The sequence below is a fragment of the Rhinatrema bivittatum genome, chromosome 2 (assembly GCF_901001135.1).
Source record: "Rhinatrema bivittatum chromosome 2, aRhiBiv1.1, whole genome shotgun sequence".
Lineage (NCBI taxonomy): Eukaryota > Metazoa > Chordata > Amphibia > Gymnophiona > Rhinatrematidae > Rhinatrema > Rhinatrema bivittatum.
Window position 1 is genome coordinate 18,645,299 of NC_042616.1, and position 25,323 is coordinate 18,670,621.

At 46.2% G+C, this 25,323-nt stretch overlaps 1 protein-coding gene across 1 annotated transcript; it reads right to left on the reverse strand.

The window, feature by feature from the left end:
- Positions 1-10,319: 10,319 nt before the first annotated feature.
- On the reverse strand, positions 10,320-23,871 carry LOC115083622 (oocyte zinc finger protein XlCOF6-like). Its single transcript, XM_029587543.1, has 4 exons — positions 23,413-23,871; positions 22,707-22,833; positions 14,844-14,963; positions 10,320-14,416 (listed from the first exon to the last, which is right to left on the reverse strand). Exons 1-4 carry the CDS (start codon positions 23,662-23,664, stop codon positions 12,591-12,593), a joined length of 2,325 nt encoding a protein of 774 aa, XP_029443403.1. The 5' UTR covers positions 23,665-23,871; the 3' UTR covers positions 10,320-12,590.
- Between the last annotated feature and the right edge of the window lie 1,452 nt (positions 23,872-25,323).

Below are 25,323 nucleotides of genomic sequence, written 5' to 3' on the forward strand. Positions count from 1 at the left end.
AGAACGTGCTCACCGTCTGGGACAGAGACCGCAGGAAGGTATGCCCCAAAGATCGCGGGCAGTCATTGCAAGACTCCTGAACTATGCCCACAAATCGTTCATATTACAAAACTATCGCAGAGAACGGGAGATCAAATATGACAAGAAAATATTAATTTTTCAAGACTTCTCTGCCCCGATCTCCAGGCTACGCAAAGCATTTACCCCTATCTGTTCGGATTTAGTCACTAAAAAGATTCAGTTTTCATTGTTGTACCAGCGAAATTAAAAATCTGGTACCAAGGATCGCAGAAAACTTTTGAAGAAGTTTCACCAGCACAAGAGTATGTGGCCTCGCTCCCACAGGGGGTAGAAGTGCATGATGGATGAAAATACCATCGGGCTTAATTTTGAGGGCTGAGCCTGAAACCAGTTGCTGGTATTCTTTCTCCATTTTTATACTTGAGGTTCAATTAAATTACCATGTCAACCTGACTTCGGAGATGGGCTACGAGCGTGATGTAGATGAGATACGCCTGATACTCGCGGAGTGATATTCTATATGGTACATGGGAATATAGTTTTTTGTGTTTTGTTTTTTTTTTTATGTTAGTGCTCTTTTTCCACATCCTTCTCTTTATTCATGTTGAATGGTTCAAGCTTTATTAGATGTTCTTAACAGTTGTTTTTACTTAGTGAGACGACTGAACACGTCACTCGTAGATGACTCCTGGTCCCAAGAACGGGATATTTAACCTAATTGGGGGGAGATATATGAGGGTATCAAAGGTATTATCCTCTGGTAGGAGAGGAGGGGGGGAGGATGGGGGGTAGGGTTGAGCTCTGGAGGTTGCGATGTCAGGTCTACATGTGTATATATGTTAATTCACTGCTCCATATTGAATTATACATGGTGGACACTAGGGCTGCCTGAAAAGGTAGAGTTGCGACAAAGCATACCCTGGAGTCAGGGGGGGTCAATCTTGCAGTGGAAAGGTGGTGTCAACTTTTGATGTTAGATTTATGGCAGGGAATGTAATCACTTGGAATGTCTCAGGCCTGGGGAATCTCATAAAGAGAGAGAAAATACTGTCCAGATTGTGTAAACTCAATGTGAAATTAATTTTCTTACAGGAGACACATCTTACTCAACCAGAAGCGGCTAAACTTAAAAAAAGGGGATTGGGCAAGTATTCTCGGCAGCAGGGACATCCAAGAGCTGCGGGGTAGCTATACTTCTGCATAAGACCCTAGATTTTAAATTATAAAAGCAGATAGCAGATCCTGGAGGAAGGTATTTAATTCTATCAGGCAATCTTATGGGGAGAGAGTTGACATTAGTTTCAGTATATGCACCAAACAAATATGAACATTCCTTTTTTGTTGAACTGGTAACGAAGCTATCTCAATTTGCAGATCACTCAATAATTATGGGAGGCGACTTGAATTGCACTGTGGACCCAACGTTAGACAGGAAACCGTTTAGGAGGGGTCACCCAATGAGTGACAATAAACGCCCACCGCTTTTATGCAAACAGCTAAAATTATTAGATTTGTGGAGGACCTTACATCCAGGGATACGGGAATACACCCATTTGGCCCGCACACATGCCTCGTGGTCGAGGATTGATTATCTTCTGCTATCAGAGAACTTGCTCTCCTGTTTCTCAAATGCCTCTATAGAGGATTTAGTTGTATCTGACCATTGTCCAGTTACAGCCCAGCTGGAAATAACCCACTCTCCCAGGGGCGCGCAATGGCGAATACCTATTCATCTTCACTCTGACCCTGCATTTCTGGACTATTTAAAGAGCAAGTGGGCAGAGTATGTAAGTCATAATGGGCAACATGTCAGTCAATCAATTCTGTTTTGGGAAACTGCGAAAGCAGTTTTGAGGGGTTCTATTATAAGCCATGTGAGCCATAAGAGGAAAAGAATGAATAGGGAGCTGATAGAGCTTCAGAAATCGTTAAGGGCTTTGAAGGAACAGCTCACAGGCTTCCATCCTGACCCATTATTAGAGCAATTTAAAGCTACTCAAATGGCTATTAACAACCTGCTACCTGAACGGGCGACACAGTCTCTACAACAGTACAAATATCGTATCTTTCACCAAGCTAACAAATCTGGCCGGATGCTGGCTCGCTTTCTCAGAAGCCAGGATCCTCATAAATCTATATCTACCATAAAAACCCCACAGGGAGAAATTAAAACAGGGTCGTCTGATATTGCACATACATTTTCGCAATATTATAAGGAACTTTACTCTTCGGAGGAGGTGACCCCGGGAAGCATAACAAATTTTTAGACCAGGTCCTGTGCCCCGTTCTAAGTGATGAACAGCTGATCAGGGATATAATGGCAGAGGAGGTGACAGAGGCTATAAACGCCCTACCTGCCCAAAAAGCACCAGGATCCGATGGCTTTGACTCTTTGTTTTATAAAATACTTGGTTAGGATGTCCCGGAGACCTTAAGTACGGTTTATGAAGCCATGTGTAAGGCGGAAATTATGCCAGATCTATGAAAACAGCAACTATAGTAGTTCTCCCTAAACCGGGGTGAGACCCTCTTCTCACGGCGTCCTATAGACCGATATCTATTTTGAACCTTGATATCAAACTTTCCGCTAAGATTCTTGCAAACCGGCTGAAAAGCATTATGCCCCACATCATAGTGGGTGACCAAGTAAGGTTCATAAAGGGGCATAGACCCACTGTAAATCTACATAAAGTGCTTTGCACATTAGAAACTTGTCAGCAGTGCCTGTGACGCGGAAAAGGCATTTGACAGGGTTGTGTTGTGTGGAATTTCTTGGAGTAGGTACTCAACAGATTTGGGTTTCAGGGCAAAATTTTTGAATACATTTATACCAACCCAACTGCAAGAATCTTAGTGAATGCACCCTCTCTGAAGCCTTTCCGTTGTGTAGGGGGACTAGACAGGGATGCCCTCTCTCCCCGCTTCTTTTCATACAATCCATAGAACCCCTGGCTATTGCTTTGAGGTCTCACCCCGGGATAGAAGGCATTCCTGAGGGTATTCATCATTATAAAACTCTTCTATTTGCAGATGATTTATTATTATTGTTGTCTAAAGCGCGTACAGCACTATCCCTAGCATTACAAGTCTTTTCTGAATATCAGGTGGTATCCGGATTTAAGCTAAACCTGGACAAGACTGAGGCTCTGGATGTCACGGGGAAGTTGAAAAAAAGTTGGCCTTCCTTTCCTGTTAAATGGGTGGGCGAAATGATTAAGTACCTTGGCGTATTAATTCATAAAGACATTCACAAATGGTACTCCATAAATGTCTACCCTTTGTTAGATAAGATAATGGCTAAATTACAGGCCTGGAAGAACTTTCCTCTTTCGTTACACGGTCGAGGAGCTGTAATCAAAATGGTTATAGCCCCAAAAATCCTGTACTTAATAAGTATGCTCCCCATGATCCTACTCAGCAACGATTTAAAGCGTTTACAACGTGGCATTATGACCTTTCTATGGAAAGGGAAAAAGGCGAGGCTAGCGTAGGCCACGCTGATGGCCCCAAAGGAAAGAGGAGGGTTAAACCTACCAGAATGTAAAAAATGTACATGGGCGGCAAATCTTCGCTTTTTAGGGGATTGGATAAATGGCACCTCTGACTATACTGAATACACTTTAATTACAGATAGCGGTAGCCCGGTAGATCCTAAGCTAGTTTTCCATTTATCTAAGCAAGAACTCTCATATCTGGGTATTAAAGGTCAACTAGTTCTCACCATGCGGCGTACATGGGTAGAGATTTGGAATGTCTTGTAGCTATCTACGCAGGTGTCAACTCACTACCCGTTAAAAGGAAACCCAAAAGTAAAATCGTATGACCTTGTTTCTCGGGGCTTTTCCCCTCCTTTGGCCCCATGGAATCTGGGGACTCTCCTGACGCCCGAGTTGGGATGCCTTAGGTCTTTCGGGGACATGCGAGAGCATAATAGGAATGCAGGCTTCAAATTTTCTGGGGTATGCACAACTGCGAGCCTTTGTTTCTCAACTGCTGGAAGAAACCAAGTCTCCTTTGGTAAACCCTTCTTACTTACTTACAGGCTGATTCAGTAAAGTCCGCGGGAGAGCGGACGAACACCCGCTCTCCCGGTGCGCGCGATTCAGTATTCAAATTAGGTGGTGCGGTAGAAACAGGCCAAAGGATGCGCTAGGGACACTAGCGCATCCCTAGCGCCTCCTTTTGACCCGGAGCGACGACAGCCGATGCTCAATTTTGCCGGCGTTGGTTCTCGAGCCCACTGACAGCCTTGGGCTTGGAAACCGGACGCCGGCAAAATTGAGCGTCCTGTTTTCAGCCCACCAGCCACTGGCCCATTTTAAATTTTTTTTTTTTTACTTTTTTTACTCTTCGGGAACTCCGATTTAATATCGCCATGATATTAAGTTGGAGGGTGCACAGAAAAGCAGTTTTTACTGCTTTTCTGTGCATTTTCCCGGTGCCGGCAGAAACTAGCGCCTACCTTTTGTTACAGTTTTGGCTGCAGTGCAACCGCCTCACCACCAGGGGTCCCTCTAGTGCTGGCTTTCCTGACAGGCCCAGTCCATCTCCTCTGTCCACTCTATGTTCTGGGTGTGCCCTTATAACCCTCCCTGACAGTTGCCTCGGTGCTTCGGCATCGAGCTCTCCTGGGCTCCCTGCTCTAGCCTCGCGCGGCCTTCGGGCCTTTCCTTGCCTTGCGCGGCCTTCGGACCTTCTTCCTTGCTTTTCTTACCTGGCCTACGGGCCTTCTGTGTGTGTGTGTGTGTGGCCTACGGGCCTTCTGACCTGCCTTGCCCCGCTTACGGTGTGTGGCCTACGGGCCTTCTGTGTATGTGTGGCCTACGGGCCTTCTGACCTGCCTTGCTCTGCTTACGGTGTGTGGCCTACGGGCCTTCTGTGTATGTGTGGCCTACGGGCCTTCTGACCTGCCTTGCTCTGCTTACGGTGTGTGGCCTACGGGCCTTCTGTGTATGTGTGGCCTACGGGCCTTCTGACCTGCCTTGCTCGGCTTACGGTGTGTGGCCTACGGGCCTTCTGTGTATGTGTGGCCTACGGGCCTTCTGACCTGCCTTGCTCTGCTTACGGTGTGTGGCCTACGGGCCTTCTGACCTGCCTTGCCCCACTTACGGTGTGTAGCCTACGGGCCGTCTGTGTATGTGTGGCCTACGGGCCTTCTGACCTGCCTTGTCCTGCTTACTGTGCCCTGACCCAGCCTGAACCTAGACACTGCTATCTGCCGCCTGCCCTGACCCAGCCTGGACCCAGACACTGCTATCTGCCGCCTGCCCTCACCCAGCCTGGACCCAGACCCTGTACTAGCCATTCTTGTCTCTCTCAACCTGGAGCCACCCTTCAGGGTGGTGTTCACGACTCCTGACCGGAGCCCAGTCGTAACACCTTTGGGTCGGCGCTAATTTCTGAAAGTAAAATGTGCGGCTTGGCTGCACATTTTACTTTCTGTATCCCGCGCGCATTTGCATGTTGAGGGTGCTGTTAGGTGCCGCGGGTTGGACGCGTGCTTTCCGCCCCTTACTGAATAAGGGGTAAGGGAAAACGCGCATCCAAGAGCGTTGGAGCGCACTGTACTGTATCAGCCTGTTACTTCTCAAACTATTTCAAGGGAAACAGGGCTCCTTGTCTTTACTGTATAAATTCTGCCAAAATGTTACAAGGTATAACATTTTTGACCGCTTGGCACAAAAATGGCAAGTTGATCCTGGGGAGGACCTCGACTCACAAATGCTCAAAGAATGTTATCTGTCTATCCCTAAAATTACTAACAATGTGTGTTTGAGGGAAATGCAGGACAGAATTTTTCATAGAGTGGTGTGTTCCCCACACAAGGCACATCAGATGAGGATTGTTACTTCAAATTTATGTGGGAAATGTAACCAACATCCTGCTACACTGATTCATGCATTCCGGGAATGCACAGTGATACAAGACTTTTAGGGAAAAGTTCATTCCTTAGTGTTGGTCATGTTCTCCAAACAAGTCACTTGGTCTTGTTCATTTTGCCTACTAAATAACGATGTAGGAGACAGTTCTGTAAACAATAATAACATTTTATTTTTTGCAAAGATGTGCCTTATAGCTAAGAAATACATTCTGTTACGTTAAATGGACTGTTCGCCACCAACCAAAATGATAAAGGGGATGGAACAGCTCCCCTATGAGGAAAGGCTGAAGATGTTAGGGCTGTTCAGCTTGGAGAAGAGACGGCTGAGGGGGGATATGATAGAGGTGTTTAAATCATGAGAGGTCTAGAACGGGTAGATGTGAATCGGTTATTTACTCTTTCGGATAATAGAAAGACTAGGGGGCACTCCATGAAGTTAGCATGGGCACATTTAAAACTAATCGGAGAAAGTTCTTTTTTACTCAACGCACAATTAAATTCTGGAATTTGTTGCCAGAGGATGTGGTTAGTGCAGTTAGTGTAGCTGGGTTCAAAAAAGGATTGGATAAGTTCTTGGAGGAGAAGTCCATTAACTGCTATTAATCAAGTTTACTTAGGGAATAGCCACTGCTATTAATTGCATCAGTAGCATGGGATCTTCGTGTTTGGGTACTTGCCAGGTTCTCGTGGCCTGGTTTGGCCTCTGTTGGAAACAGGATCCTGGGCTTGATGGACCCTTGGTCTGACCCAGCATGGCAATTTCTTATGTTCTTATGTATGGATGGCACAAATGACTGAACTCTATCAGTTGGAGTATGGTTCGCTGTTCTCCTCCTTTACAATTAAGAAGAAGAAAGTCTTTTGGGACGTATGGTACAAATTTTACTGCTCACTTCTACATACCTCTCAGTTGTTTCCCTTTCGGGAGCAGTCCCTTGAAAGGAATTGGTTCCGCCGGACGGCGTGGTCATTGACTATACTGTTTAAATAATAGACACACACCTAAGGAGTTTGATTAAGTCTGACGTGGCAGGGGGCTGAGGGAGGATGAAAATGTCAAAATAATGTAAGGATGCCAGTATATGTTGTGTAGTACCTTTTGTTCTTCAAGACTTGTACAAATGTCTGTTTTCCTTAATAAAAATTGTTTGGGGAAAAAAAAAAGGTTTGGATAAGTTCCTAGAGGATAAATCCATAAACTGAAATTAATTAATAAGCAATAGTAGCTTGTGATCTATCTAATGTTTGGGTGCTTGCCAGGTACTTGTGATTTGGGATTGGCCACTCTGGAAACAGGATGCTGGGCTTGATGGACCCTTGGACTTACCCAGTATGGCATATCTTATGTTCTTAAAGTTGTAGCTGCTGCAGGGCATCGGGAAGGTGTTTTAGAACATCGTTATCTGGACTGGCTGAAAGGGGGCAAAGTCCGAGGATATTTATTTATTAGCATTTATATACCATTTTTTTAAAATAGATTTTTGTCAAAACGGTTTACAAGGATAAAATAAAACATTAAAATAATCAAAATAAAATTAATTTTAAAATATATATAAAATGATCAATGGCTAGTCAATGGCCATTGACTTTATCGTCAGACAGGGTGGAAGGTGGGCCCCTTGTTCGAAGCACTCAGTTGGGTAGTAAACCTGGCAAAGAGTCACTTGGTTCCTGCTCAGTCCCTGGAGCATTTAGGTGCCCGATTCTCAGAAACTTCAGAGGCAGGTTCGGCACTTGCTGGCCTTGCCAGTTCCCAAGGTGGGAGATTATTTGCAGGTGCTGGGCTCAATGGCTTCAATCCTGGAACTAGTCCCGTGGGCTGTTGCTCATATGAGGCCTTTTGCAGGGGGCTCTCCCAGCTCGGTGGAACCCGTTCTCGGAAGAGTTTTTTCTTCCCCTCCCCCTCTCGACAGTGTGGCACGGGACAGTCTGTCTTGTTGGCTACTGGATTCCAATTTGCTGCGTGGATTGGGTAGTAGTTACTACAGATGCCAGTCTCTCTGGTTGGGGAGCTGTTTGTCAGCACCAATCGGCTCAAGGTTTCTGGTCTATCAATCGGTTGGAGACCAGGGCGGTGCGTTTGGCACCGAGAGCCTTTCTGCCATTGGTCTGTGGTCGGTTCATGAGGGTGCTTTCAGCCAATGCGACTACGGTAGCCTATCTCAATCGACAGGGCAGGACCAAGAGTCGAGCAGAGGACTATTTGGAGCACATAGCAGCATCGCACCTAGCAGGGGTGGAGAACGTTCAAGCGGATTTTCTGAGTCGCAGAATGTTGGATCCTGGAGAATGGGAGCTGTCAGAAGCAGCAATGCAGTTCGTCCGGGAGAGATGGGGGGGATCCTCACGTGGACCTAATGGCGAGTCACCAGAATGCCAAGGCTTTTCAGTTTTTCAGCTGGAGAAGAGAACACGGGGCCGAGGGCGTAGATGCTCTGGGGGTGCCCTGGCCTCGGTGAGTGCTGCTTTACGTGTTTCCTCCATGGCCACTAATGGCAATGGGGTTGCGGCGAATAGAGAAACATCAAAGCGAGCTGGTCTTGGTGGCTCCGGAGGGGCCACCTGAGCCGTGGCTTGCAGATCTGGTCAATCTAGCTGTGGTCAGGCCAATACGCTTCGATCACCAAGGTCCCATATTTTCAGACCAGGCGGCTCAATTTTGTCTAGCTGCATGGCTTTTGAGACGTAAGGGCTATTCCAAAGCTGTGGTGACTATGCTTTTGCAGGCTAGAAGAAAGTCTACCTCGCTTCCTTATGTCAAGTTCTGGAAGGTGTTTGAGGTCAGGGGTACTGCACGTGGTGTGCGACCTCTGGAAGCTGCGGTGGTGGATACCTTGTCCTTTTTTGCAGGAAGGTTTGGTCAAGGGTCTAGCGCTAAGCTCCCTTAAAGTTCAGGTGGTGGCTTTAGGTTCTCTTAGAGGCAAACCTGAAGGTGCTACCTTGTCATCCCATCCGGATGTGATTCGTTTTCCGCAGGGGTGTAAAGAATTTGCACCCTCCTGAGAGGAGAGTTTGTCCACCTTGGAGTCTTAATCTGGTTCTCAAGGGTTTGTGTAAGGCTCCTTTGGAACTGCTCAGAAGGGCGACTCTTAAAGATTTGACGCTTAAAAGTAGTTTTTCTGGTAGTGATCTGCTTGGCTAGGCGAGTTTCCAAGCTGCACGCCTTGTCGTGCCGTGTTCTGTATCTTAAGATTTCGGACTCGAGCGTGTCCCTGCGTACAGAACTTTATTTTTTTACTGAAGGTAGTTTTGATGTTTCATATGAATCAGACAGTAGAGCTCCCAATTTTTTCAGAGGTGGATGCTTTTTCTCCACATACGAGGATACTTAAGTTGTTGGGTGTTCGCAGGTCGTTATTAAGATATCTGAAGGATACTAATGATTTTTGAAGATAGGATCATCTTTTTGCCCTATGGAGTGATCCAAAAAGAGGTCTTCAGGCATCTAAGGTGGCTTAAGAAGGCTATTGGGTTGGCCTACATTTCCAGGGGTCATCCACTTCCTGAGGGGTGCTCATTTGACGCGCTCTCAGGCTGCTTTGTGGGCAGAGGCTCAGTTAGCTTCTCCACAGGAGATATGCAGGGAGGCGACTTGGAAGTTGTGCTCTACTTTTGCAAGGCACTATCGTCTGGATGTGGGGGATATAGGTTCTCAAGCCTTTGGGAGAGTGTTTTGCAAGCGGGACTCTCCAGGTCCCATCTAGTGTAGGGAGCTTTGGTACATCCCAGGAGTCTGGACTCATCTGGGTACGTATAGGGAAAGGAAAATTGGTTCTAATCTGCTAATTTTCGTTCCTGTAGTACCACAGATCAGACCAGAACCTGCCCGATCTTTGAAGGAGGAGGAGTCATCTGCTCAGACTGTTTTCTAGTTTTATAAATGCAGACCATTTAAAAAAAAAGAAAAATGATTATTTTGGAAGTTCTTTGAAGAGTTCTTTCTTAAGCTTTGGTACAGTTCAATACTGAGGAGCTGCAGGTGTAACTATCACCATATTGATTCTAATAACATCTTGGCAACAGAACAGAAAAGTAACAAGAGAGGGACCTATGGAAGCAAAGACCAGCTGATGCTGAATAAAGCCATAATTGAAACCTCAGAATAGCATGGACTGACTATAAGGTGGCCTTTGATAGCATCCCACACTCTTGGATAATAAATTGCCTTGAAATATACAAAGTGAATCTGGAACTGACTGAGTACATCAAGTTCACCATGACAATGTGGCAGACTACACTCCACCTGAATGACGAGGATGGCCAACCTGTCATCTCCAATATCAAGATCCAGCGAGGAATATTCCAGGCAGATTCCCTGTCACTGCTTTTGTATTGTCTGGCATTAAACCCACTGAGTGCCCTCATTAACTCCTTGGGTTATGGAATTTGCTTTAATCCTAAAGCAACCAAACCCCACCAAAGGTATCACATTTACTATTTGTCAATGATTTAAACTCTACAGTTCTTGTGATGAGCATTTAGCACAACAACGTGAAGGCTTCTTACAGTGCTTATCCCCTTTTTTACAGATAATCAGACTCGGACCTCATTCAGGTTAGAAGCATTTATTAGTATGCAAAATAAGACAGAGTATCGGGAAGGAGGGACAAATGACCTGACAGTCACTGTTGGAGCTCCTTCAGTTTTCTGCTTGCACAAAAGCTGCTTATATAGAAAATTTCTCTCGTTGTTTATCAGTTTCCTCTTATCTCAGCATCATGACAGTTGGTTCTGTTTCTTTTAATCTTGGCCCACATTTGCCCCAATATTAGTATTTTTTCTGCTCCCAAAGGCTTTCTCTCCTCTGTCTGAGTTTCAGTATTACTATGGGACCAATGGTTTCAATGAGTCTCTTTGGTCTGGTTGTTAGATCTCCCCGCTGGCAATGTTTCTTTTTCTGATATGGATCATGAGCACCACAGCTGCAGATCTGTGCGCACACATTATGTCTGGTAGAGCTCTCTCTCGCTCTGCAGATATACAGACTCCATGTGCTGAAGAGTTTCTCAGGAAAATTATGCAAAACTGAAAACATCTCCCTGACTGATGATTGCAATATAGGGGAGCTGGAGGAGCGCACATACAAATATCTATAAATAGAGGAAGGTGGAAAAATCCGGCATTAAGTATTGAGAGAAAAATCAGTAAAGAATAGTATAGTAAAGTGAGGCTGATACTGACGAGTGCCTGAACAGCACGAAATAAGATACAAGCTATTAAGCAGCTTTCAATCCCTGCATTATCATACAGCTCTGGAACAGAAGACTGGCCTCATGAATATTTTGAAGAATTGGATAAAAAAACAAGAAAGTTCCTCCATGCCCATCAGATAATTTTTAAGAAACAGTGTGTGCTGAGATTGCACATACCTAGAGCTGAAGGTGGTTTATACTATTTATAGGAACCAGTGCGTGCTGAGATTGCACATCCCTAGAGCTGAAGGTGGTTTATACTATTTATAAGAACCAGTGCGTGCTGAGATTGCACATCCCTAGAGCTGAAGGTGGTTTATACTATTTATAGGAACCAGTGCGTGCTGAGATTGCACATCCCTAGAGCTGAAGGTGGTTTATACTATTTATAGGAACCAGTGCGTGCTGAGATTGCACATCCCTAGAGCTGAAGGTGGTTTATACTATTTATAAGAACCAGTGCGTGCTGAGATTGCACATCCCTAGAGCTGAAGGCGGTTCTTACTATTTATAAGAACCAGTGCGTGCTGAGATTGCACATCCCAAGAGCTGAAGGTGGTTCTTACTATAAGAACCAGTGCGTGCTGAGATTGCACATCCCTAGAATTGAAGGCGGTTCTTACTATTTATAAGAACCAGTGCGTGCTGGGATTGCACATCCCTAAAGCTGAAGGTGGTTCTTACTATTTATAAGAACCAGTGCGTGCTGAGATTGCACATCCCTAGAGCTGAAGGTGGTTCTTACTATTTATAAGAACCAGTGCGTGCTGAGATTGCACATCCCTAGAACTGAAGGCGGTTCTTACTATTTATAAGAACCAGTGCGTGCTGAGATTGCACATCCCTAGAGCTGAAGGCGGTTCTTACTATTTATAAGAACCAGTGCGTGCTGAGATTGCACATCCCTAGAGCTGAAGGTGGTTTATACTATTTATAGGAACCAGTGCGTGCTGAGATTGCACATCCCTAGAGCTGAAGGTGGTTCTTACTATTTATAAGAACCAGTGCGTGCTGAGATTGCACATCCCTAGAGCTGAAGGTAGTTCTTACTATTTATAAGACCCATGCATACTGAGATTGTATATCCCTAGAACTGAAGATGGTTCTTACTGAAATTAATTACTCCTATAGAGCTACAGAATAGGCCTTCAGTACTTTAGGCTGAATTTTTCCTCCTTCTTACTTCAGTTCCTTTATATTGTAACCGTCTGTCAGGATGACGTCAGTTTTGCTAATTAAGCATCACGAGAACTGTAGAGTTTCATATCAAGAACAAATAGTACATGAGATACCTCGAAGGGAATTGGTTGCTCTAGGATTAAAGCAAGTTTCATAACCCAGGGAGTTAATGAGAGCACTCAGTGGGCAAACAAAAAAAACAGTTACAGGGAGTCACCTTGGAATTGTTCTTGTGTCCCTGGCCATAAGCATAGAGTAAGCTTTAACAGAATATTCCTTGCTGGACCTTAATATTGGAGATGACATGTTATCCATCCTCATATTTCTGGTTTCCCTCCAGTGTGGATTCTTTCATGTCTTTTCAGTTGGGATTTCCTACTGAAGCTTTTATTACACTCACTGCATGAAAACGGTTTCTCTCCTCTGTGTATCCTTTCATGGCTTTTCAACTCTGATTTATTCCAGAAGCTTTTAGCACACTGAATGCAAATAAATGGTCTCTCTACTGTGTGAATCCTTTCATGGCTTTTCAGCTCTGATTTCCTCCTGAAGCTTTTATCGCACTCAGCGCATGAAAATGGTTTCACTGCTGTGTGACTCACTTCATGCCTTTTCAGTTCAGATTTCCAAATAAAGTTTTTGTCACACTCACTGCATGTAAATGTATTCTCTCCTGTGTGGATCATTGCATGCCTTCTCAATTTTAATTTACACCTGAAGCTTTTTTCACACTCATTGCATTTAAATGGTTTCTCTCCTGCATGGATCTTTTCATGCCTTTTCAAGTCTGATTTATCCCTGAAGCATTTTTCACAGCCATTGCATGTAAATGGTTTCTCTCCTGTGTGGATCCTTTCATGGCTTTTCAGCTCTGCTTTATACCTGAAGCTTTTATCACACTCAGTGCATGTAAATGGTCTCTCTCCTGTGTGGAACATTTCATGCATTTTCAGTTTTGATTTTCTACTGAAGCTTTTATCACACTTCATGCATCTAAATGGTTTCTCTCCTGTATGGATAAGTTTGTGTATTTTCAGTTCACCTTTTGAACGGAAACATTTATTGCATTCAATGCATGAAAATGGTTTCTCGCCTGTGTGGATCCTTTCATGCATTTTCAAGTAGGATTTACTAATAAAACATTTATCACACTCACTGCATGTAAATGGTTTCTCTCCTGTGTGGATCCTTTTATGTATTCTCAAGTATGATTTGCTAATATAGCATTTATCACACTCAGTGCAAGGAAATTGTTTCTCTCCTGTGTGCATGATTTCGTGCATTTTCATTTTAGGTTTCGACTGGAAGCTTTTATCACACTCAGTGCATGAAAATGGTTTTTCTCCTGTGTGGGTCCTTTCATGTATTTTCACATATGATTTGTTAACAAAATGTTTATCACACTTACTGCATGTAAATGGTCTCTCTCCTGTGTGGCTCCTTTCATGTATTCTCAAGTATGATTTTCTACTGAAGCATTTATCACACTCAGAGCATGGAAACTGTTTCTCTCCTGAGTGTATGATTTCATGCATTTTCATTTCAGGTTTCGAACGGAAGCTTTTTTCACACTCAGTACATTTAAATGGTTTCTCTCCTGTGTGGTTCCTTTGATGTATTCTCAAGTATGATTTGCTAATAAAGCATTTATCACACTCAGAGCATGTAAATCGTTTCTCACCTGAGTGGAACCTTTCATGCATTTTCATTTCAGGCTTTAAACAGAAGCTGTTATCACGCTCAGTGCATGTAAACGCTTTCTCTCCTGTGTGCATCCCTTGATGTTTTTTCATTTTTGATTTCCAACTGAAGCTTTTATCATAGTCCATACCTGTAAATTGCTTTTCTCCTGCATGGATCTTCTGGTGCATTTTCAGTTGTGATGAATAAATGAAGCTTTTATTACATTCTCTACTTGGAAATGATTTCTCTCTTGTATTAATCTTCTGCTGAACTTTTATTACTTTATTTGCACATTGACTGCCTGAATAGAATTTCAGCCCAGCATGTTCTCTCAGGGGTTGTGCACTTTGCTCACAGGGAGTCACATTCTCAGTGGAGTCTCCTGCCGGGTGTCTCAGCCTTTCCTCTGGCTTGCACTGATTCCAGCAGTTTTCCTCCCAGTCACAACATGGGCAGGTATCTGGGGAGAAGAATAAAGGATCAGGCCCAGGGAGGAGCAGAGAGGCCCTGGGAAGAGGAACAGGCAGCTCCTACGTGGAGACTATTTGTGATTGCTGCACCTTTTGATTTAAAGCTAAGCTAAGCAGATCTTTCCCTGCCTGTTTTCCCTTGTACTGTAAATAATACAATTATCCTGTACAGAAAAGGTCAGGAGTCCAGACTGCTCTGACCTCGGCCCCCTTAGTAAGTCAAGGACGCTGGTACAGCATCACAGGATGTGACTGTGAGAAAATAACACAGACACAAGCAATGCCTGCCACAGAAACCCTGTGAGAGAGTAAAGAGATCTGCAGAGGAGCTTGTGAGGGGTCTCTGCACTTCCCAGCTGCTCCTTCCACTCCTCAGCTCAGCAGTTTTACCCCGCTCCCTCTTATTCCTGCACTCACCTGAGCAGCTGCTTTTCCCAGCTCCTCCTTCCTCTGACCCCGGCTCCTCCCTGATGTACGGCTCTTCCCCTCGTTCAATGCGGGAGATAATCTCAGGGGTGATGGTCGGGGAGCCTGTTCCTGGGGTAAGAGCACTGCATTAGGTTTCTCACAGTCATTCAGTGATAATTTCTGGAGAAGGATTGTACGGAAGGGAAAGATGCATTGATAGAGACATTCAAATACCTGGAGGGCTGCACCAATGCACCAGAATGGGGCAGTTTCAATAGAAAAAGGCTCCCGGCACAGAGGAGGAAGGAGGGAGCCTCAGGGGATACAGGAGGAAATATTTCTTTACTGAGAGGGCAGTGAAGGCCTGGGACAGGAACATAAACCAGGGAATAGAGCAGATTCTCCGTATCCTCCTCAGAAACTGTACAATTACACAGCAGGGCTCACACAGGAACTAAGTAGGTCCTGAATGCAGATCTCGGCCTTTCAGCCCCACAGCAATCCTACAGGGGTCAGGGTCTCCCGAGACTCCGTGCACCCCCTGAAGAAAGGACCTCTGGGGTCTGAAAAGCTCACGCACCAAATTCATCTGTCAGGAGTGGGTCTGTCTGTCCTTCACCATCCGCATCACAAACTCATCTCTTCATTTCCTCCTCCTCACTAGAATTACTAAGAAATACTCCCCTCCCTCATTTATCCCATCCCCTCCTCTCCCTCACTGCAATCACTAAGAAATACTCCCCTCCCTCATTTATCCCCATCCCCTCCTCTCCCTCACTGCAATTACTAAGAAATACTCCCCTCCCTCATTTATCCCCATCCCCTCCTCTCCCTCACTGCAATTACTAAGAAATACTCCCCTCCCTCATTTATCCCCATCCCCTCCTCTCCCTCACTGCAATCACTAAGAAATACTCCCCTCCCTCATTTATCCCCCATCCCCTCTTCTTCCTACCTACAATTACTAAGAAATACTCTCCTCCCTCATTTATCCCCATCCCCTCCTCTTCCTCACTGCAATCACTAAGAAATACTCCCCTCCCTCATTTATCCCCATCCCCTCCTCTTCCTCACTGCAATTACTAAGAATTGGAGAAATTACTTACCTGATAATTTCCTTTTCCTTAGTGTAGACAGATGGACTCAGGACCAATGGGTATAGTGTACTCCTGATAGCAGCTGGAGACGGATCAGATTTCAATCTGACGTCAGCCCCTAGTACATATATCCCTGCAGGAAACTCTGCTCTTTAGTATTCTCCTCGAAAAGCAATTGTGGATACATGTGTGTCTGGATAATTTGATTAACTTTGTTTAACTTGAATAACTTGATAAAAATGATTAACTTGAACTGGTTGATGTGGTTACAGCTGGAGACCGCCAGTGGCCTCAACCGAGAAACACCAACACCCGGTAACTATGGGTGTCTTAGCTGAAGGGGAACGTGGCTTACCCGTGCTTGTCTTGCTCTCAGGAACTGTCCCCGAGGTTTTCGTGTATTGAGGCAGCCGTGGGCGGCGTATTGAGTCCATCTGTCTACACTAAGGAAAACAAAATTATCAGGTAAGTAATTTCTCCATTTCCTAGCGTGTATCAGATGGACTCAGGACCAATGGGATGTACAAAAGCTACTCCCGAACCGGGTGGGAGGCTGCTCGTGGCCCACTTAGTACTGCCCTTGTGAATGCTGTGTCCTACCGAGCTTGAACATCCAGACGGTAGAACCTGGAGAAGGTGTGAATGGAGGACCATGTCGCCGCCCTGCAAATCTCGGCGGGTGACAGCATCTTGGTTTCCACCCAGGACACTGCCTGGGCTCTAGTGGAATAGGCCTTGACTCATAGAGGTGGAGGTTTTCCTGCCTCTACGTAGGCTGCCTTGATGACTTCTTTGATCCAGCAGGCTATGGTTGCCCTCGAGGCCATTTCCCCTTGTTTCTTGCTGCTGTGCAGGACGAATAGGTGGTCCGTCTTTCGTATGGATTCCGACCTTTCCAGGTATCGGACTAGGAGTCTGCCAACGTTAAGGTGGCGAAGACGGTGAGATTTTTCTGAGCTCTTATGCTCGTCTGGAGATGGCAGCGAGATGGTTTGGTTTAGATGGAAGTGAGAAACTGCCTTTGGAAGGAAGGAGGGGACAGTGTGTAGCTGTATGGATCACGGTGTGAATCTCAGAAAAGTTCCCGACAGGATAGTGCTTGAAGTTCGGAGATGCGACAGGCCGTACATATTGCCTTCAAGGTTAGGAGTCGTAGGGACAGACACGGATAGGTCTGAAGGAGGCTCCCGCTAGGAAGTCTAGGACTAGATTGAGGTTCCATAGGGCTACCGGCCACCTTAAGGGTGGTCGGATCTGCTTGACCCTCTCAGGAAGCGGGAGACATCCGGATGAGATGCTAAGCTAATGCCTTCTCCTTTGGTTCCGAAGCAGGCCAACGCGGCCATCTGAACCTTGATGGAGTTGAGTGATAACCCCTTCTATAAGCCATCCTGCAGGAATTCCAGGATTGTGGGAATTTTGGCTGTCCGCGGAAGGACGTCGTGGCCTTCGCACCAGGCTTCGAATATTCTCCATATTCGTATGTAGGTTAGTGATGTGGAGAACTTGCGTGCTCGGAGCAAGTTGTCAATCACCGCCCTCGAGTATCCGCTCTTCTTCAGGAGTGTCCTCTCAATAGCCAGACCATAAGAGAGAATCAAGTTGGGTCTTCGTGGAGGATCGGGCCTTACTGGAGTAGATCCCTGTGTGGAGGTAGAGGGAGAGGGTTCCCCATCAAGAGTCTTCACATGTCTGCGTACCACGGCCTTCTTGGCCAGTCCGGGGCCACTAAAAGTACTAGCCCCCTGTGGTGTTCTATCTTGCGGATGATCCCGCCCAGTAGTGGCCATGGGGGGAAGGCGATAGCAGGTCTTCCTGTGGCCAGGTCTGGATGAGGTCATCGATCCCTTGGGATTGTGGTTCTTGTCTGCGACTGAAGAAGCTGGGAACTCGGGCGTTGGACCGGGTTGCCAGGAGATCCATGGCTGGGTTCCCCAGTGGTTTTCTATCAACTGGAAGGCTGTGTCGACAGCATCAATTCCCCTGGGTCTAGACTTTCTCTGCTGAGGTAGTCCGCAGTGACGTCATTTCCCACGATATGGGCGGCTGAGAACCCTTGTAGGTTTGCTTCCGCCCACACCATTAGGGGATCTATTTCTGGGGACACCTGTTGGCTTCTCGTTCCTCCCTGGCGGTTGATATAGGCAACTGTTGTGGCGTTGTCCGAAATGACTCTGAAAGATTTCGTCCCAGAGTCTGTGACTGAACCATAGGCAGGCTAGTCTGACCGCCCGGGCTTCCAGTCTGTTGATGTTCCATCCAGACTCTTCCTTGTCCCATTGCCCCTGGGCCATCAGTTCCTGGCAGTGGGCTCCCCACCCTCGTAGGCTCGCATCCGTGGTGAGCAAAATCCAGGTCGGTGGGGATAGCCTTACTACCTTGCTTAGATGGTCTTCTTGAAGCCACCATTGGAGCTGGTTCCGCACTTCTTCTGAGAGTTGGAGGCGAACGGAATAGTCCTGGGACATCGCATTCCAGCGTGACAGTAGGGAGCGCGGTAGTGGTTGCATGTGAGGTCTTGCCCATGGGACCACTTCCAGGGTTGATGTCATGAGGCCGATGACTTGGAGATAGTCCTATACTTTGGGGTGGAGACTTCCTAGCAGGTTTTGCAATTGGTTCATCAGTTTCCTTCTCCTTGAATGAGGAAAGACGACCTTGTCCTGTTTGATGTTGAACTGGACTCCCAGGTATTCTGGAGATTGGGAGGGTTACAGACAGCTCCTGTTTGTGTTGACGACCCACCCGAGGTTCTCCAGTAGAATTTTGACTCTGGTGGTCACCTGATGACTTTCCTCTGGAGATTTTGCCCTGATCAGCCAATCGTCCAGATATGGATATACGAGGATTCCTTCTTTCCTCAGCGTCGCCGCCACTACAACCATGATTTTGGTGAATGTCCGGGGCAGCTGTGGCTAGCCCGAAGTGTAGCGCCCGGAACTGGTAGTGGTGGTCCAGGATCATGAAGCATAGGAAGCGCTGATGCTCGTGATAGACAGGGATGTGCAGGTAGGCTTCTGACAGGTCCAGGGATGTAAGGAATTTTCCTGGCTGTATTGCCCTTATGACCTAGCACAGGGTTTCCATGTGGAAGTGTGGTACCCTCAGGTAGCAGTTGACCGACTTGAAGTCCAGTATGGGCCGGAATGTTCCCTCTTTCTTGGGGACGATAAAATAGATGGAATAGTGCCCAGTATTTTGTTGTTGCATGGGCACCAGTGTTATGGCCTTTAGGGTGAGCAATTTGGCCAATGTGGTTTCACTGCCGCCCTCTTGGAGGGTGCGTGGCAAGGAGATTTCACGAACTTGTCTGGAGGATTGTTGTGGAAGTCCAGATAGTATCCCTCTCGAATAATGGTTAGGACCCACTTGTCCATTGTTATCTCAACCCATCTTTGGTAGAATAGGGCAAGTCTGCCCCCTATGGCTTCTTCCTGTGGATGGGTCTGCTGATTCTCATTGTGGGGTGCGGCTGGGGCCTGGACCTGAGCCGGCTCCCCTCTTGTTGTGTTTGTGCCGAAAGGACTGGCCCCTGCCTGCGGGGCGAGGTGTTTGATATTTACTCTTGTAAGGTGTAAAACGCTGTGATCCTCTGCCCTTAGGTAATCGGGGAGAGGGGCGTTGCCTTCTTTTGTGCTTGTCCTCCGATAGCTGAGGTACTGGAGATAAGAAGATAAGAAATTGCCATGCTGGGTCAGACCAAGGGTCCATCAGGCCCAGCATCCTGTTTCCAACAAAGGCCAAAACCAGGCCACAAGAACCTGGCAATTACCCAAACACTAAGAAGATCCCATGCTACTGATGCAATTAATAGCAGTGGCTATTCCCTAAGTAAACTTGATTAATAGCCATTAATGGACTTCTCCTCCAAGAACTTATCCAAACCTTTTTTTGAACCCAGCTACACTAACTGCACTAACCACATCCTCTGGCAACAAATTCCAGAGCTTTATTGTGCGTTGAGTGAAAAAGAATTTTCTCAGATTAGTCTTAAATGTGCTACTTGCTAACTTCATGGAATGCCCCCTAGTCCTTCTATTATTCAAAAGTGTAAATAACTGAGTCACATCTACTCGTTCAAGACCTCTCATGATCTTAAACACCTCTATCATGTCCCCCTCAGTCGTCTCTTCTCCAAGCTGAACAGCCCTAACCTCTTTAGTCTTTCCTCATAGGGGATTTGTTCCATTCCCCTTATCATTTTGGTTGCCCTTCTCTGTACCTTCTCCATCGCAACTATATCTTTTTTGAGATGCGTCGACCTGAACTGTACACAGTATTCAAGGTGTGGTCTCACCATGGAGTGATACAGAGGCATTATGACATTTTCCGTTTTATTAACCATTCCCTTCCTAATGATTCCTAACATTCTATTTGCTTTTTTGACTGCCGCAGCACACTGAACTGACGATTTCAATGTGTTATCCACTATGATACCTGGATCTCTTTCTTGGGTGGTAGCTCCTAATATGGAACCTAACATTGTGTAACTACAGCAAAGGGTTTTTTTCCCTATATGCATCACCTTGCACTTATCCACATTAAATTTCATCTGCCATTTGGATGCCCAATCTTCCAGTCTTGCAAAGTCCTCCTGTAATGTATCACAATCTGCTTGTGATTTAACTACTCTGAATAATTTTGTATCATCCGCAAATTTGATAACCTCACTCGTCGTATTCCTTTCCAGATCATTTATATATATATTGAAAAGCACCGGTCCAAGTACAGATCCCTGAGAAAATTAACCATTTAATCCTACTCTGTTTCCTGTCTTTTAACCAGTTTGTAATCCACGAAAGGACATCGCCTCCTATCCCATGACTTTTTAGTTTTCGTAGAAGCCTCTCATGAGGGACTTTGTCAAACGCCTTCTGAAAATCCAAATACACTACATCTACCGGTTCACCTTTATCCACATGTTTATTAACCCCTTCAAAAAAATGGAGCAGATTTGTTAGGCAAGACTTCCCTTGGGTAAATCCATGTTGACTGTGTCCCATTAAATCATATCTTTCTATATGCTCTACGATTTTGATCTTGAGAATAGTTTCCACTATTTTTCCCGGCACTGAAGTCAGGCTCACTGGTCTATAGTTACCCTGATCACCCCTGGAGCCCTTTTTACATATTGGTGTTACATTGGCCACCCTCCAGTCTTCAGGTACAATGGATGATTTTAATGATAGGTCAATCTGGCCTACTACATCTTCCAGGTTCACAGTGATTTAATTCAGTTCGTCTGACTCATCCCCCCTGAAAACCATCTCCGGAACTGGTATCTCCCCAACATCCTCATTAGTAAACACGGAGGCAAAGAATTAATTTAGTCTTTCTGCAATGGACTTATCTTCCCTAAGAGACCCTTTAATCCCTCTGTCATCTAATGGTCCAACTGACTCTCTCACAGGTTTCTTGCTTTGGATATATTTTAAAAAGTTTTTATTATGAGTTTTTGTCTCTATGGCCAACTTCATTTCAAATTCTCTCTTCGCCCCATTTGTCGGTTAACTTCTCCAGCTCGCTTCCGAACAGGAGGGCTTCTTTAAAGGGCATTCTCATGAGTTTCGTCTTGGACATCACGTCGGCTGACCTGCTTCGGAGCCAGAGTTGCCATCTGGCTGCCACTATGGACGAGATGCCCCTGGCTGAGGTGTAAACCAGGTTGGCTGTCGCATCTGTGAGGAAGGATATTGCTGGTTCTAGTGCTCCGACGGGTGTGGTAGCGTTCCTGGTCATCGAGAAGCAGGCGCGTGGCACCACGGCACAGCAGGCCGCAATCTGCAGCGACATGGCTGATAAGTCGAATGACTGTTTAAGGATGGACTCCTGACATCTGTCCTGGGCATCCTTGAGTGCCGCTCCTCCCTCAACTGGGATGGTAGTGCGCTTTCTGACCACGCAGACCATGGCGTCCACTTTGGGGAACACCAGGAAATCTTTGGCTGAAGGTTCCAGTGGATATAGAGCTTCCAGGGCCCGCCCCCCCCTTTGAAACTGGCCTCCGGAGCCTCCCATTCCAAGTCGACCAGCTTTTGTACGGCTTGCAGCAAAAGGAAATGGTGGGAGGCCTGACGGAGTCCCTCTAGGAAGGGGTTCCTCTTCGGTTCCCCTGTGGCACTCGTGACTGGGATAGCGAGCTCTTTCAAGCTGTGAGCCACGAGGTCTGATATTTCGTCTTTGGAGAAAAACCGCCTCATGGTTCGGTAAGGTTCCTCATTTATCCCCCACCCCCCTCTTCCTCACTACAATTACTAAGAAATACTTTCCCTAGCTATCCTGTTACACTCCTCTCCCTCACTTATCGTCATCTCCCTCTTCACCACAATTACTAAGAAATTGTTGACCACTCTTTCTTTTTTATGACCTGAGTCTTTTCTCCTGATCCTTTGTACTTTCAGTTCTGTTAGAACCAGGGTTGGACCTGGTGCCGTGAGCCTTCAGTCCCGGCTACTAGGGAATGTTTTCCCCCATTTTAAATTTTCCCAAAAACACCAAATCTGTTCATTGCAGCAACAGTCCTGGGCTGTGGGTGAGCATCACCAAGGCAACTTCTAGAACTCTGCAGTCATGGGCCCTGTATACAGCCACTAGGGGTCACCCCTGAGCAATGACACTGACTCCCTGGGGGCAATGAATGCTGCCCCTGCATAATTACCCACCCCAGCTTCAGCAGACGCAGGGAGCAGAAGACCCGGCATTCACTCAAGAATGTAATAATATTCTGTTCTCTCCTCCCAAAAATATGAATTTCTTAAAAAATGTCCCTCCTTACCCAGTGAGCTGAGGGTCTGATAATTCTCCTTCATCACATCCTTGTAAAGCTCCTTCTGCCATTCTTCTAAATACTCCCACTCCTCCTGGGAGAGACAGACAGCGATGTCCTGAAAGGTTAATGAGACCTGAAACACAAACCAGAGACAGTCAGCACCTTCTGCATCAGGAGACCTCCCAGTGCTGGGACTCAGCGGGGCAGGAGGAGAGGTTTCTGGGTATAAATAATTCACAGTCACAAATCTCACAGTCCCTGAGCAGGACTATAGTAACTGGATACCAATTACCCACACAACCTGGCACACCATGTTGTACGTTGTGTCACTCTTGATCTGTCTCCTTAAATTCAAGGCAGTCCCTATGTGCCTTTTCTGTGCCCTTGGACTCTCCTTAAAGTCAGTGCTGACTCTGCACTGTACCAGGATAGAAACCGCAACAATGTTTGTATAAGAGAGGGCAGGACTGAAGTGTTTAATAGTCAAAACTATTTGGGTAAGTGCGGGGACAACAGCCTCAGGATAGCTGCATAAAGCAGTACCTCCAAATGAACATTTTAAAGTTTTTAGGTGGTTTTTAACTTACTGCATCAAAAGTTTAAAAAATTAATCTTGTCACTAAAATGTTCATTAAAACCCAGCGCCCAGATTTCTGCATCATGCTGTTAGTGTTTATATAAAAAGGACAGGAAGCTGGGGGCAATCTCCTACCTGAGCAGCAGCTCCTGCAGGCATTTTCCTCTCTTCTGTTGCTGCTTTCAGGATTAGAAATGAATTGGGGGCTCTTTCTCGGGCTGGGGAAGTGCTGAGTGTTTCCCTCCTGCTGTTACAGGGGAAGAGGAAAGCTGAGAAGCAGAGCTGCAGAGTGGGAAGTGGGCACAAGTTCCTTCCTCCGGGATGTGACTTCCATGGAACTGGGCAGAGCAGCAGCTCCGCCTCCTGCCGGGCGCAGACTGATGACATCACTCAGAGGGAGGCTCACACTGAGGGCGTTCCATGATGACATCTTCAGGGGGGAGTTTCACACTGAGGGCGCAGGCTGATGACATTGGAGTTGGCAGCACAGCTGAAGAAAGGCAGAGGGGTTTCCAAGTCGCAGTTTCTCAGATCAGGATCTGATATTCCCAAGGAGAATAAAAGTTTAAGAGCATAAGAATGGCTTAGCTGGGTCCCACCAGGGGATTTTCACCTCCTAGCTTCCCCCCTTCTGCCCTATTACCTTGGGGAGTGCTGGAGAAAAGCAGTTCCTGTTCATACCCCACATCAGTCAGACAAGTGGGTTTAGCAATCCTACCAGAAGATGAAGGCAGAGAATAAACACACTTTTCATGCAGGGCTACATAACCGAGAGTGCCACCTGCAGTCCCTCAGTATTTCTCTGTCTCCAGCAGGTGGTGGAGATGCAAACCTGCAGTGTGAATGTAGTTAATTAAAAAAAAAAAAAAAAAAAAAAAAGTAGCTAGTTTTTATTCCTCCTGCTTGGGACTATTTTTGGCCACAGGTTGTGACACACTTCATGGAGTCTCCCACAGAGTGCGGGATAGTTTGTCTGTCCTGTGGTGTGAGGCGATCGTGTCTCAGTGTACCTCTGCTATGCACCGGCTGTTCCTCTACAGGTGAAGGGGCCTTGACAGAGGGCTCAGCAAGTGGACGCAGCACTCGGTCTGCAGGCCCCGTCCAGGAGACCCTAGGGAGCTTGAAAGAGACAGTGGCCATTTTGCCTCCATGTAGCAGGAGGCCTGGAGTGCAACAAGGTCTGGAGAAAATTGAGAAGTGGCAGGGGAGCCAGGAGAAGACCTGGCGGATAAGGAAGATAGTGAGCCTGATGGGTATTCCACAGAATTTGTGTTAGTGCTCCATGAGGCCTATCTCACTAAGAAGGAAGCAGAGGGTAAGCGGTCAGACACTACAGAAGTCCCAAAGCTCGGCTAAGAAGGCTTGAGCTGAGGCACCTCCCAGGTTGGGGGACATTCTTCACCTGCTGGGTCTGGGAATGACGGGAGTGGAGGAGAATTCATCAGAAGATTCGGAGGGAGAAGCTCCTCATGAGAATTTGTGAAATTACCATGGTACTGTTCCAAATGCAGATCCTGCTACTGGCCCGATGGGCAGTGACCTAGATGCAGAGGACGTTCTTCTTGCAAAAAGGGATGACCTTCGGTGGTGAGATTGTTCCATAAGGAGGAGTTGCGGCCTCTCATCCCTCAGGTTCAGGAAGAATTGGGGATCAAGGTCACGCAAGAGGATTCAAACAAAGAGGATGTGAACCCAGTATTGGACGGGCTGCATGGACTGCGAAAGGCTTTCCCATTACTGAAGAAAGTGAAGAAGCTGATTGGGAGTGGATTTTCCTGAGGCAGGTCTAAAAGTGGCCAGGGCTATGGCCAGGTTGTATCCCTTGCTGGAGGACACTTTCTTATTTATTTATTTATTTATTTTTATTTAAATCGATTTTATATACCGAAGTTTAGCTAGATGCCTTCACTCCGGTTTACATATGAAACAACGCATTACAATATATGAAACCATAGAAACGCAATATTGTAAACTGGGAGTACCTGTGGTTAACTAAGATGGAATCGAAAAGGCTGACATCATAGTATAAATATATAGTATGTCCTC

What these genes read in the sequence shown, in the direction of transcription:
- LOC115083622 (XM_029587543.1), bottom strand. Translation starts at nt 23,664, where the DNA reads ATGTCATCAGTCTGCGCCCGGCAGGAGGCGGAGCTGCTGCTCTGCCCA. An exon ending in CTGCAGGAGCTGCTGCTCAG is followed by an intron (nt 22,834 to 23,412) that starts GTAGGAGATTGC and finishes TTTGTGTTTCAG; the next exon opens with GTCTCATTAACCTTTCAGGA. An exon ending in TCAGACCCTCAGCTCACTGG is followed by an intron (nt 14,964 to 22,706) that starts GTAAGGAGGGAC and finishes CTCTTACCCCAG; the next exon opens with GAACAGGCTCCCCGACCATC.